We start from the raw sequence: 14,928 nt of genomic DNA on the forward strand, positions 1-14,928 counted from the left end.
TTCATGTTTAGGAAGCTAGTTTATTTTATGGCAGCAATTTTAATTTTGATGACAGCATGAACCTTGTGAAATTCAGTAGCATAAGCAAAAGGTGAATTCTATGTGAAACTCCAAGGACATGCTTGGCATTTTTCCACTTGTATATAGTAATACTTGTAGGGAGTTTGAGTCCATTCAAACGGACTATTTCAAAATAAACAGTTTTGAGAAACGCCCACGTATTCACTGATGCCACCTTTTCACAATGAACTGCTGTTAGTTGTCTCTATACTAAGTTGAAAACTGAGAAGAATACATTTTGCAGCTTCAGACAGCCTTATTTTCAACAAGCTTCACCAAGATAGAGAGATTAAACTATGTATTTTGTTTTGCAAAGGTGAGGAGATGGAAAACTGGACCAAATTTTGTTATTGACTGCTTCAGACCCACCACATGTATTGTAAATACAAATATGACAACTGAACTAGTCTGACCTTTAAAAATATTAACAAAGCAGTCCACTTACCTATTTTGCTCCCTTCACCCAGTACACCATTTGAAATGGAAGAGGAGAAATAAATCATACATAGGGAAAGGGAGAAGCAACACTTGGTTGTTAAACACCAGCAAGATTATTGTCCTCTGACTGGATTTATCTCTGAAATTCATTGGAAAAGTCAGATGATAATTCCAACCAGTGGTCAATATTCTTGCTAGTGATTAATGCCAGCTAACAAGGACAAATTTCTCCCCCCCATCCCCCGAGATAAAACTGTGGTGAAAATAAGAAAACACTTCAAAATGTATACACTCCTTAACCAAACAAGTGGAATGTTAAATAACTGAAAGGAAAATAATGCAAACTCTCATAATTGTGCACATGTAAATCATCAGATGCTGTTATTTATTACAGTGGAAAAAATTATGTCAGTCATTTCTTTTAAAAAGTGGTTCAGCTACAGCAGCAGTATTCTCCCTTGCCAGGTGTGAATTTATTACAATGCCATTGCATTTTCAAGTCATGAGCATCCTTTGATCTCCTGTTCCTTGAAACTAACCTCATGAAAAATTGTAGCAGAGGGTTGTATTGTTTTTAAAAAAGAACAAAACTAGAAGTGTCAATTAACTTCTTGGTTGAATGACTGTTGGAACCACAGAGTTAAAATACCCTATCATTTAAAGTGAACAATTAGTTTAAATTAAAAGTGGAGGAAGTACTTCAACCACCATTCTTCAGTTTTCTGCAAACTGCTCAGTGCAGATGTGCAGCCCCACTTCCGGAACGTTAGCCAAGGCTGCTAAAGCAAACATGTGAAATCACAGAACAGGTGCCAACAAAACTAACAGGATGTACTTTCACTGAAACTAATCTGCATACAATTAATCTAATTGCTACTTTAATCTTAACAAGTCAAACCCAGTTAAAGATATAATTAAATACTACAAACCATGTGAAAGGGATTTCAAAATTTCATGTGCAAAACTCTCAAAGTTCATGAAAATGCCTAGGAACCTGTCTCTACAGCACATTCCAAAGAATTATTTCATGCTTCTATCAGATTATGAGCTGCTGTTAAAATATGTACCTACTTTGTGAGCATGGAAGAAAAACAGGTCTTCTGACTTACCACCATTTGAAAGAAATGGATTGATGGACTATTTTTTCCCCTGTATACCCATACATTTCCACTTTTGATATAAAATTGCAGCCTGAATTCCCTATAAAGTGCCTCCTGTTTATTCATGCCTGGTCATAAATTGCATATGACAGGAATCTGTGTTGGAATACTAAATCACCATTGAAAATGATTTACTGTAAACAGACCCAATATCACTACAATAATCAATTTCAAAATTGCATTCTGACCAGGATATATCTCACATTTTGTATCTAAAAATTGTCTTCCACAGTTTTGCTTCATTATAGACATCTATTAAATCTGTTTAGCGTTTGCACAGAATATAGAATATACTATATGTATTATCAGTACTATGTTACAATTCTTTAATCATAAAAGTTTTAAATTTCCATTTGTAGAGTTTTCCTGTGCTTATGGAGTTGGATACAATATTTGCTAAGTGGATGTCCAGTCCTTTACGCAGAGCAGAAGTTTCTCAGCCGAACCTCTAGTCAGCTGTAATAGCACTATCCCCTTGTAACAAGTAGACAGGGCCAGCCGAGCTGGGTAGGTGAAAAGTGCATTGTTACGGAGGTTGGAAGTCAACGGGAAGAAAAGCCTGATGCCAGACTGCAGCCAATAACAGGTGTCATATCCCAGATCTGTAAGAAAGATGAAAAGATAATAGATTTCAGGGAGAAAGAGCAATTTCCGTTTTAGATGCAGTGTTCTATCCCGTGGTCAGTTTAACATATTTATTTCCAGTTCATTCTCTGACACAGCTAGCATCTTTAGTGGTTATGCATCAAAAAGTCAGAGTAATAAAACAGGCCCTTCAGCTCTGCTATCCATGCCACCCACTAAGCTATTCCCATTTGCCTGCATTTGGCCTGTGTCCCTCTTACACCCCACCTATCCATGTACTTGCTTTCTTGGCCCTGGCAAATTTTTGCTGAGCAGTTTAACTCCTTTGGACTTGGGGATTGTGACTGTTGTTCCACTGATCACTGAGATCTGTAATGGGAGTCCCGCAGCCAGGCACAGCTCAGTATACAGAGTAATAACAACGAACTGAATTTGTTCAATTGTCCTGAAGCAATGTCCTTAATTTGCATCCTTTTCCCCCCAGGGCTACTTCGCACTTGAATGTTGGTCCTCTATCCACCCAGGTTCTAAACAAAAAACAGGAACTAAGCAAATAATGTAAATTTGGTGTACTTGCACAAACTTTATTACCAATTAAACTCTTAGCCACTGAAAGTTATTCATTATAGCAGTGAAGTTTTACTATTTTGTCTTGTGAATTGTTCAGCAAGTTTCTCTAAATCTTTCTACTTTGACATTCAATTCACCACTCTATTTCTCTTTGCTTTACAGTTTTGCTGTTTATTTCCCAATTCATAGTGTCTCCTAAGATAGCGAGAATTATGTCAGATCGCCTGCCTCCTTGGGTCCACAGGTATTATTTCTCACACACAATTACCAACTCCATTAACCCACTAGGAATACTCATCTCTTTCATGAGGTAATGGTGCACGTGATAGTCCGACCTGAGGGAGATGGAAGGCAAAATCATACCCATGTACTCACGTGTCTCACATTTTCATGGAGATATCAATACATTATCCTAGTCTCTACTGTACCTCCCAAGTAATGCACAGAACATGAGCATTAAACGTCTTGGAGATTCAAAATAAATCAAACCCGTATCCAACCAAGAAACTGTATTACCTTCACAATGCGATCATTTCCACAGGTTACCATTAATCCTCTTGCACTGTCCAAATTCATATGTACAATATTATGCTTGCCTTCATGAAATGTTGCCAAGGAAGTTCGACTATAACAACAACAAGAACAAGAAAAAGATAATATAAGCAGTCTTCAAAGTCAGCAACAGAATATTCTAGCAGTGAAATCTTCTTACAGAATGTCTTTGAGATTAATTAACTGCGGGACCCATTTGGTCCACATACTTTTAAATAGCAGCCTGCCTTAGCAACTGGTGAGAATAAACACGCACCAAGCCCAATATTTTAAGTGACAGAGGTATAGCATATATTTCTAGAGATAGGCAAAAACTATTTTCTTTGGTCCAGAATAATTGTAACTTGGTGTGCAGATGTAAAGTCAGGAAGTACTTCTTTATGCAAGTTTCAGAAATACAGAACTGTATTACAGAAGTACAGAACATGAAACCATGTTGACGCAAATTCCAAAACTAGTATTGATAGACATGAGTTTGAGTTTATTAATGGGATGTGAACTAAGTCACTGGTGTCATGACATGAATCTCACACAATCTAATTGTGTTACAGCTTACTCCTGTTCCTATGCTTCTGATAAATCCAGTCTTTATTCCAGCACAATATGCAAATTCTTTCTTCCAGTCAAATTTCCAATGAAGATATTGTCCTATCTCCATTTCTGGGTTTAAATGCAAATATTGCACTACGTGCAACTTTGCTAACCTGGCTAATAATTTGCAAGCAGTCCTCCAGAGCCACTACTTTTTGGACTTTATTCAAAGCGTTCTTTATGGCTTGGCTCCAAAATCACTTTTTAAAGAACCAGCTAAATTCAGTAAACACAAAATGTTGGAAATACTCAGCTTGTCAGGCAGCCAATTTAGAATGAGAGAGCAAATCTCAGGTTGATAATCTGTCATCAATATTGGTCAGTTCTGAAAAACACTGGATATCTGAGAGGATTAAATTAAATGCCGTATCCTTAGGACTATAATGCGCTACGCTGAAAGAAGAGAAACTGTTTCCTGAGCTTTATTTGGGCTTCGCTAATGGGCAAAGGCAGAGATCAGAGTAGGAATGGTACGGAGAATTGAAGTCTACAATTATTCATTTTGGCAACCTTTAACATGCCTCAACTCTCAAAAAAGTTCCATTCTTTACGAAACAGGATTCTGCTGGCAAAATCAACACCAAAAAAGAGGAAGAAGGGGAAAAGTATTTTAACATGGCTTACTGATTTAAAGCAAAAGCCATGTGGTATTTTAACCCACTTTTACATTTCCTTTAAAAGCCATGTATATCATGGATATGATGGCATCTTTCTTCTTCCATTTAAGATAGATCGAATCAAAACACAATCACCAAGATGCAAAACAATCCACGAGGACTCATTCCAAATAACCCACTTCCAAAAAAAATGAAAGGACTTTAAAAAATGAATGGTAGACCCATTGTCTCAGCTTGCTCCTGCCCCACCGAACACATTTCTACATACCTTGACACTGTTTTATCCCCCCTTGTTCAATCCCTTCCCACCTATGTTTGGGACACTTCTCACACTTTGAATTTGTTCAATGATTTTAAATCCCCTGGTAACCACCGCCTTATTTTCACCATGGATGTCCAGTCCCTATATACCTCCATCCCCCACCAGGAAGGTCTCAAAGCTCTCCGCTTCTTTTTGGATTCCAGACCTAACCAATTCCCCTCTACCACCACTCTCCTCCGTCTAGCGGAATTAGTTCTTACCCTCAATAATTTCTCCTTTGGCTCCTCCCACTTCCTCCAAACCAAGGGTGTAGCCATGGGCACCCGCATGGGTCCCAGTTATGCCTGCCTTTTTGTTGGCTTTGTCGAACAGTCCATGTTCCAAGCCTATATGGGTATCCATCCCCCTCTTTTCCTTCGCTACATCGACGACTGCAATGGTGCTGCCTCCTGCACGCATGCTGAGCTCGTTGACTTCATTAACTTTGCCTCCAACTTTCACCCTGCCCTCAAACTTACCTGGTCCATTTCTGACACCTCCCTTCCCTTTCTTGATCTTTCTATCTCCATCTCTGGAAACGGCCTATGCACTGATATCTACTATAAGCCTACAGACTCTCATAGCTACCTGGACTATTCCTCTTCCCACCCTGTCTCTTGCAAAAATGCTATCCCCTTCTCACAATTCCTCTGTCTCTGCCGCATCTGCTCTCAGGATGAGGCTTTTCATTCCAAGACAAAGGAGATGTCCTCCTTTTTTAAACAAAGGGGCTTCGCTTCTTCCACCATCAACTCTGCTCTCAAATGCATCTCACCCATTTCCCGCACATCTGCCCTCACCCCATCCGCCCACCACCCCACTTGGGATAGGGTCCCCCTTGTCCTCACCTACAACACCACCAGCCTCCGGATCCAACGTATAATTCTCCGTAACTTCTGCTACCTCCAACGGGATCCCACTACCAAGCACATCTTTCCCTCCCCCACCTTTCTGCTTTCCGCAGGGATCGCTCCCTATGCGACTCCCTTGTCCGTTCATTCCTCCCATCCCTTCCCACCGATCTCCCTCCTGGCACTTGTAAACGGAACAAGTGCTACACCTGCCCTTACACTTCCTCCCTCACCACCATTCAGGGCCCCAGACAGTCCTTCCAGGTGAGGTGACACTTCACCTGTGAGTGGGCTGGTGTGGTATACTGCATTCGGTGCTCCTGGTGTGGCCTTTTATATATTGGTGAGACTCGACGCAGTCTGGGAGACCGTTTTGCTGAACACCTACGCTCAGTCTGCCAGAGAAAGCAGGACCTCCCAGTGGCCACACATTTTAATTCCACGTCCCATTCCCATTCTGATATGTCTGTCCATGGCCTCCTCTACTGTCAAGATGAAGCAACACTCAGGTTGGAGGAACAAAACCTTGCTGGGTAGCCTCCAACCTGATGGCATGAACATTGACTTCTCTAACTTCCGTTAATGCCCCTCCTCCCCTTCTTACCCCATCTCTGATATATATAGCTTTTTTTTTCCCCCTCCCTTTGTTTTCTTTCTCTCTCTGCCCATCATTCTGCCTGTCCTCCATCTCCCTCTGGTGCTCTCCTCCCCCTTTCTTTCTCCTGAGGCCTCCCGTCCCATGATCCTTTCCCTTCTCCAGCTCTGAATCCCTTTTGCCAATCACCTTTCTGGCTCTCAGCTTCACCCCACCCCCTCCAGTCTTCTCCTATCATTTCGCATTTCCCCCTCCCCCTCCTACTTTGAAATCTCTTACTATCTTTCCTTTCAGTTAGTCCTGACGAAGGGTCTCAGCCCGAAACGTCGACAGTGCTTCTCCTATAGATGCTGCCTGGCCTGCTGTGTTCCACCAGCATTTGTGTGTGTTGCTTGAAAGGACTTTAGATTTGGGAATGTGCTCTCTCCAAATTCCAGATTGATTTGAAGAGTATTCTCCATTCCAAATGGAAAATTTTAACTCTAAAGACCAGGCAGAAGTTAAAATGTACTCACTCTTCATCCTTGACAGTGCTGAAGCAGTCATCGCAGACTCGTACCTGAAACTCAAAGCCCATCACCGGGTAGGTGGAACGTTTTGTGCTGCATTTCCCACATATTGCTTTACCACATTTTCTACAATGATGCTGAATAGAAAAGTGGAAAGGAGAGATTTGTAGAAAATGTTAACATTTCACTCTATTCCCTACGCAAAGCAAAAACATTCTCCAAATAGGGCATGGATTTCTAAAGTAGTCTGTGTCAGACTTAAGAAAGTTATTCAGATTCTTTTCAATGAATTTCTATTTAATTATATGCAGGAAAATATGACATCAATCCGTATTGAAATATGACACTTCTAGTAGCAATTGTGCTTTCTAAACAAATGTACTTTTTCAAACAAATTTTTCTGCTACAAATGTAGGTTGGATGTTCAAGACAGCACCAGCGAACTATGTGACCAACAGCGACATCTTCCAGACAGTTAATTTCTTTTGCTTCTTTCAAATATGATTCTACTACTAAGCTATGTGCGATTGGAACCTGTGATTTACACTCTGATGGTGTGTTTTTTGGACCAATTGAACAATCTGGCACTTAGTTGTCTCTGGGAAAGTTCGGTGAAGTTGGGAGTGAGTGTGCGACCTGGAAGCTTGGGTGTGGGGTATGAGCCCATGATCAACGCCATTGCTTCTCTGTGATTGAGGCGCTGAGCTAGGTCAAGGTTGATGTTGATGAAGATGAAAGTGGAGGACAGGCAGGTGTTTGCCGCCACCTGTCCGTGTTTGACCCGCCCTCCTCTCCCTCTTGCTAGCTGCTGTCGGAGGAAAGAGCAGGAGTCTTGGGATCCACGTGGCAAGGATTGGTCAGTGATACTGGAGGCTGAGGACTCACTTTGGGGTGACTTTCAGCTTCATGCTGCATATTCTAGATTCTGATCTTTTTTCCTGCTGTCTTTGAGCGGTTTGATCGATGCAGACTGGGCCACTACAATGAAGAGCAGCTCTGTGTCCTGCAGTTGGTTATTGGTGCAATGCTGAACTGAATTAAACTGAACTCCTGGTTTGATATTTTATATTCTATATGTCGTCCGCTTGCTTTTTGTCATTTTCCCAATTTGTTCCTTTTTTCCACATGTTAGGTGTTTGATGTTTTTGTTTGAATGGGTTACATGGTATTTCATGGCAGCCTGCTGGAAAATGAATCTCAGAATTACATTCCGCATACATACTTGGATAATAAATGTATTTTGAATCTTTATTAAGACTACAGGTCTTTGGCTCATACACACTGAAATGTCCAGCTACGTTCAAGATGGGAAGGGGGCACTACAGTGAAAGGCTGGTCTTTGTTATGGGGGTGATGGTGGGAAGATAGAGAAGAAGAAAGCATATTCAAAAGCCTTGTAGACATACTGAAGTCAACACTAGCTCATCGTCTGGCACTTAAGACAATGAAATGGACAACCACCCTGCATTTTGCCACAAGAGCTGTCATCAGCTGATGATTAACTTTGATCACTTGGTGCAAGCGTTTGGAATTCAATCAATGCAAAAGACACTGTATTGCAAGTTGCATTTCAACAATATGGCGGATTTTCAGCATCATTTTAATAATCCTGACACTGGCCTTCTATTTTTGATTCAGTTATAACCTTGTTCAGACAACTGCTAAAATTCATCTGTGCAATGTTATAAAAAGTGCTTGCAGATAAAATTTAATTTTCTGAGAGAAAGTTTCTGAGTGGGAGAATGTTCCATTCCTTTCTCATTCTATCTTGGGTGTCTCTCGTGGTGGCTCTGAGCCCTCTAACCTGGTTACTTCTGGCACAGTGTCATCAGGAAAATGACAGTCCCTGCCTTTCCATGCAGCACTACGGTAGGGAATCTGTTGCATTAAAGCAAAGGGAATCCCAATAGGCAGCTAATCAGTAACTACTGACATTGTGCTGTTAAATAGACAATAGGTGCAGAAGTAGACTATTCGGCCCTTCGAGCCTGCACTGCCATTCTGAGATCATGGCTGATCGTCTACTATCAATACCCGGTTCCTGCCCTGTCCCCATATCCCTTGATTCCCCTATCCATAAGATACCTATCTAGTTCCTTCTTGAAAGCATCCAGAGAATTGGCCTCCACTGCCTTCCGAGGCAGTGCATTCCAGACCCCCACAACTCTCTGGGAGAAGAAGTTTTTCCTTAACTCTGTCCTAAATGACCTACCCCTTATTCTCAAACCATGCCCTCTGGTACTGGACTCTCCCAGCATCTGGAACATATTTCCTGCCTCTATCTTGTCCAATCCCTTAATAATCTTATAAGTTGCAATCAGATCCCCTCTCAATCTCCTTAATTCCAGCGTGTACAAGCCCAGTCTCTCTAACCTCTCTGCGTAAGACAGTCCGGACATCCCAGGAATTAACCTTGTGAATCTACGCTGCACTTCCTCTATAGCCAGGATGTCCTTCCTTAACCCTGGAGACCAAAACTGTACACAATACTCCAGGTGTGGTCTCACCAGGGCTCTGTACAAATGCAAGAGGATTTCCTTGCTCTTGTACTCAATTCCCTTTGTAATAAAGGCCAACATTCCATTAGCCTTCTTCACTGCCTGCTGCACTTGCTCATTCACCTTCAGTGACTGATGAACAAGGACTCCTAGATCTCTTTGTATTTCTCCCTTACCTAACTTTACACCGTTCAGATAATAATCTGCCTTCCTGATTACCTATATTATATGATGGTCTATGATGGTCTATATTAAAGATTAAGACACAATTATTATTCTGCGCAAGATTTAGATGGTGATTTCACAGTGTCAGAAAAAGGCAACAATTAAATCCTGACATCAGACACTGGAGTTTACATGGTCTCCACACGACTGCGCAGATTTACACCAGGAACACTGGTTTCTTCCTACATCTCACAAACACACCAGCAGTTGAACTGGTCACCTTAAAAAAATTATAAACACAGGAAATTCTGAAGATGCTGGAAATCCAAAGCAACGCACACAAAATGCTGGAGGAACTCAGCAGGTCATGCAGCATCTCTGGAAATGAATAAATAGTCAACGTTTCAGGGCAAGACCCTTCATGAGGACTGGAAAGGAAGAGGGAGGATGCCAGAATAAAAAGGTGGGAAAGGGGCAGAAGGATAACTAGAAGGTGATAAGTGAAACCAGATGGGTGGGAAAGGTAAAAGGCTGGAGAGGAAGGAATTTATTAGGAGAGGAGAGTGGACCATAGGAGAAAGGAGGACGGGCACCAGAGGGAGGTGATAGGAGGTGAAAATGTAAAAAATTACCCATTAGTGTAGGTAGGAAGCAAAAGAATCAAAGGAGCTGGAGGGCATGTGGTGAATAAACTGCAGGTCTACAGAGAAATATGCATAAGGGGAATGAAGCTAATGGGATTGCACAAAATTAATGGGCCGAAAGGTCACCTTCTATATCATAATGTTCATACACCCATTGCATAGATCTCCATGATCTGGACAGATACACTACATGTGAGCTTCAGGCAGAAAACATAGCTTGTGTGTTGTGGAGCATGTATTCATGTGGAAGAGGTTAGGGACTGTCTATCAATCCAGGAAAGGGGGTCTGCAGTAACTTTTGAAAAAATGGCACAAATTTGGTTTGTTCAAATATGGAAAATAATTAAGTTTTTGAAGTGGAAAAGGGAATCTTTGGGAGGGAGTAAATTTATTTACTGCTTCCCTGCTACTGAGCCAAGCCAACAGACCTTTATTTAACAGAGATGACCTTTGTAGTCCACAAGCAGCCCAGAAGGTATAATATTTTTACATTAGCAAAAGTTTAACAGAAGGACTGGGCTAACCAAGATTATGGAACTTGCTAGTATTTTACATTAGTGTAAATACACTTGATGCTCAGATTTTATTTTTTACATAATGTTTAAGTAACTTGAAAATGAATCAGTCCAATTCTGTTACAAAACCCTAATGTTATGCTGAACCAAAGAAAGTCTTCCACCTAAAAGTACTGACTACATGTTGCTCTGTCTGACTTACAATTCTTAATTCTCTACCTCACTCGCTGGAGAAGACAGGCAAAAGTCATCAGTGGTAAGTGATGGACTCCCAAACTCTAGGCTGCAGACAAAGTAGCCCCTAACGTCTTTAAACAAAAAGACCAAGTGAAATACACAAAGTGATCTGTGCAATCTAACCCAAAAACAGAAAACTGGAATATGCTGACGTGGCATTAGAGAAAGCTATGAAGTAGTTCAGATTTATGAAGAGTCACACAGCACCCACCTGTCGCAGACCAAGGCACTTTGTATCCCACATCTGTTTGAAATTCCAGAAGAATGGCTGTTTGCAGTTTTGGCAAGAATCACTTTCTTGCCATATAGGAGCCTATGGAGCAACAAGGATTTAAAAATAACTTGACTACGCAAATGGATGCCAGTGCCATTATTATAACAATAATCAGTCTAGAATAATTTTCCAATAGTACAATATAAATTTGTGATTAATGACATGGTCAACTGGGATACAGCTATTGATTGGTAAATAAAAAGGAAAACATCTTACAATACCATATTTGCAGCGCATTGCAATCAAATACATATTCCTCTATTTATGGCGAAAATACAGCAGTCAATGATTTTTTATTAATCTGAGTCTGTGCACCTATTTAGTATTGATTATTTTGTACCCTTTACATTGTGCTGATTTTAATTTTCACTTTCTTTTTAAATCCCTCTATCAGAGTTGATGATTAAAACAAGTTTATCATTTACAAACAAGTTTAGTGGGTAGCTAAAGAAAAAGATACGAAGGGCTTGGAATCGGTAAGGATATATGGTGATCGGGTTTTGCTAAAGTGGAATATGAGCATTTAACTGAACAGCCTGTTTCAATGGCATAGTTGCATCTGTATCATCCAAAAAAAAAAGGCAAATCTGATGCTAAGCATCATCTTCTTCTTCTCACTCCATTAACAATCTTGCTCCGACGGTAAGCACTGTGGATGCAAAATAATTATTGAAAACATTTCATTTTATAACCTGACACTAAACTTATCAGGCCCAGATCAGATCTGACTGCCTTTCTTTAATATAAATGCCTTAAATTTAGTAGAAGCTTTTTCATGATTCCTTCAGCATGACTTATTGTGCTATGAAGGGTGGGAGATTAGCTGCCATGTTGTTAAACCCACCCAATATATTTTTACACTGTTTCCCTCAGGATGAAATAGATGTTGCATTGTCATTGGTCACAGCTCAGCACATCACAGAAACTAGCATCCTCTCCATGGACTCCAAATACATTTCTCACTATGTCAGTAAATCAGTCAGCATAACCAAAGATCCCAGTCATTCCAGACATTCCCCCTTTGCCTCTCCCTTACCAGGCAGAAGATTCAAATGCCTGAAAGCACACACCACCAGGCTCAAAGCAGCTTCTATCCTGCTGTTATAGAATTATCCAACAGGCACTAGCACAATAAGGTGATCCCGTGACCTCACAATTAACTGTTTTGTGGTCCTGCACCTGACTGTCTGCCCACATTTCACTTCCTCTAACTGTAACACTATTCTGCATTGTATTATTGTTTCCCCTCGTACTACCTTGGCATTCTGATGTGATGAAATGATCTGCATTAATGGCATCAAAATAAAGCTTTCACTGTATCTTGGTACATGCGACAATAATCAACTAATTTATTACTTTTTGTTTGCTCTATATTCCTCATTTCTAAATAGTGTGCAGAAGTGCACAAATTGATTAAAGATAACTGTTAGCACAAGATGTTTACTGCTGAAATTAAACAGGTAACTACCTATCATTCCAAAGCTGTTAAAACTCTGTGCCTGATCTGATAACCGGATAATCTGATAAAACAGATTTGTTGTTAATATACCATCACATCATCATTGACATCAGTAACCTTCCTTGAATACTTCAGTAGATATCAATTAATCTTCTCATTATTGTAGATAGAGCAGGTGATACTAACGAAAGGATGGAAATAATATGATGATACAAATAACAAACTAAAAATAACCCCGTTTGAGTCACAGCTGTTAATTTCAAATACAGAAGATGCAGCAGGGATACCTTGGGGCCATTTAGCAACTACAATGATTTAACTGGATAATTGAACAATCTAGTTACTTTCAATCAATCTGTGAATCATGATCTAATATCTGTGCATTGCAAGTTAGCTTACAGACCTTGAAGAGTTGCAGCAGGAAATTTAACAAAATTGCATGTTCATGTTTGAAGTAAGAGTGAAGTTGATTACCTCTTCTCTGTTGACATCCATGTTCCAAACCACAATTCCCCCATCAGCTGCACAGGAGATCAGCTGTCGTGTTAGCTGCAAGTAGCATAGAGACTGTACTTTGTCACTGTGAGTAAATCAGAAGTCTGTTAAAAAATGGAGACCCCCATTTCCAAAATACATGGCTACTGAATTCTATTGGAACATCTACTTGGATAAAGGATTTGATAGCTTTGTGGCCAAGTTTGAGGACAATACGAAGATAGGTGGAAGGGCAGGAAGTGTTGAGGAAGCAGAGAAGCTACAGAAGGACCAACACAGAATAGGAGAATGGGCAAGTAAGTGGCAGATGGAATACAAGATCAGGAAATGTATAGTCATGCACTTTGGTAGAAGAAAGAAAAGTACAGACTATTTTCTAAATGGAGAGAAAATTCAAAAACCTTGAAGTGCAAAGGGACTTGGAAAGACCTTGTGCAGGATTCCCTGAAGGTTAATTTGCAGGTTGAGGTGGTGGTGAGGAAGGCAAATGTAATGTTAGCATTCATTTCAAGGGGATTAGAATATAAAAACAAGGATGTAATGCTGAGGTTTATAACGCACTGGTGAGACTTCATTTCAAGTATTGTGAGCAGTTTAGGGCCCCTTATTTAAGAAAGGGTGCACTTACATTGGAGAGGGTTCAGAGGAGATTCATAAAAATGATTCCAGGATTGAAAAGCTCATCATATGACAAGCATTTGATGGCTCTGAACCTGTACTATATAGAATTCAAAAGAATGAGGGGGAATCTCACTGAAACCTATCGAATGTTGAAAGGCCTTGATGGAGTAGATTTGGAGAGGATGTTTCCTGTGGTGGGGGAGTCTAAGACCAGAGGATACAGCCTCTGAATAGAGGGACATCCATTTAGAATGGAGATGAGGAGGAATTTCTTTAACCAGAGAGTGGTAAATCTATGGAATTAATTGCCTCAGGTGGCTGTGGAGGCCAAGTCATTGGGTATGTTTAAGGCAGAGGTTGGTAGATTTTTGATTAGTCAGGGCATGAAGGGATTTGGGAAGAAAGCAGGAAGTTGGGCCTAAGAGGGAATCAGCCATGGTGAAATGAGAAATAGGGGCAGGAGTAGGCCATCCGGCCCATCGAGCCTGTCCACCATTCAGTAAGATCATGGCTAACTTGGCCATGGACTCAACTCCACTTACCAGCCCTTTCCCCATAACCCTTAATTCCCCTATGGTGGAGCAGACTCTATGGGCCAAAAGGCCTAATTCTGTTCCTATATCTTATGGTCCTATGTTTAAACCAATTGTTTGGAAGTTGCAATGAGACCGAGAACAATTATGAACCAAAGCCAGCACTTGGCAAGAATCATTCCACTTTTTTCAAATGCTTGTACGCTGCATTTCATGACTTTAAAAAAAAAAATCCCTCAATTTACTTTCATTCTTTCAACCAGATCCTGACCAACACGAGACACAATCTATATGGTTTCAGTAATATCTATCCTACAGAGTTAGCAATCACAGTACAAACAGTATTTAAGTACGAGTCTCTTTTCAGGGGCCATTCAATTTAGTTTCTCTGGTATTTATTCAAGTTTCTTTCCTTCAGGTAGAAAGCATCTTTGATGCAGACAACCAAAATATTTCAATATACAGTATAGTCGGTGTTATTATAATTTGGAGGTTATTTTATACCTCTGTCAAGCCTCGGCCCATTTTTCATACGGCAATACAGTCACAATACCATTCTATTGCTGCAGCCCTGACTATTCTATTTCTCGCAAATGTCTATCTAATTCAGTTTGAAGTCAGTGATATGATTTCACTTCCACCTCTTTCATAGTATACA

General features: G+C 40.5%; 1 protein-coding gene across 1 annotated transcript in view; it reads right to left on the bottom strand.

Moving 5' to 3' along the window:
- Positions 1-14,928, bottom strand: part of wdfy1 (WD repeat and FYVE domain containing 1) — a 49,488-nt gene continuing 34,560 nt past the window's right edge. Inside the window, exons 8-12 of the mRNA XM_073040961.1 lie at positions 13,096-13,201; positions 11,100-11,201; positions 6,836-6,966; positions 3,330-3,438; positions 1-2,260 (exon numbers count right to left, since the gene is read on the bottom strand). Of these exons, the coding sequence (XP_072897062.1) occupies positions 2,201-2,260; positions 3,330-3,438; positions 6,836-6,966; positions 11,100-11,201; positions 13,096-13,201 (508 nt within the window). The 3' untranslated portion in view covers positions 1-2,200. The remainder of the gene's footprint in view (positions 2,261-3,329; positions 3,439-6,835; positions 6,967-11,099; positions 11,202-13,095; positions 13,202-14,928) is intronic.

This window comes from Hemitrygon akajei, chromosome 3, assembly GCF_048418815.1.
Source record: "Hemitrygon akajei chromosome 3, sHemAka1.3, whole genome shotgun sequence".
Taxonomy (NCBI): Eukaryota; Metazoa; Chordata; class Chondrichthyes; order Myliobatiformes; family Dasyatidae; genus Hemitrygon; species Hemitrygon akajei.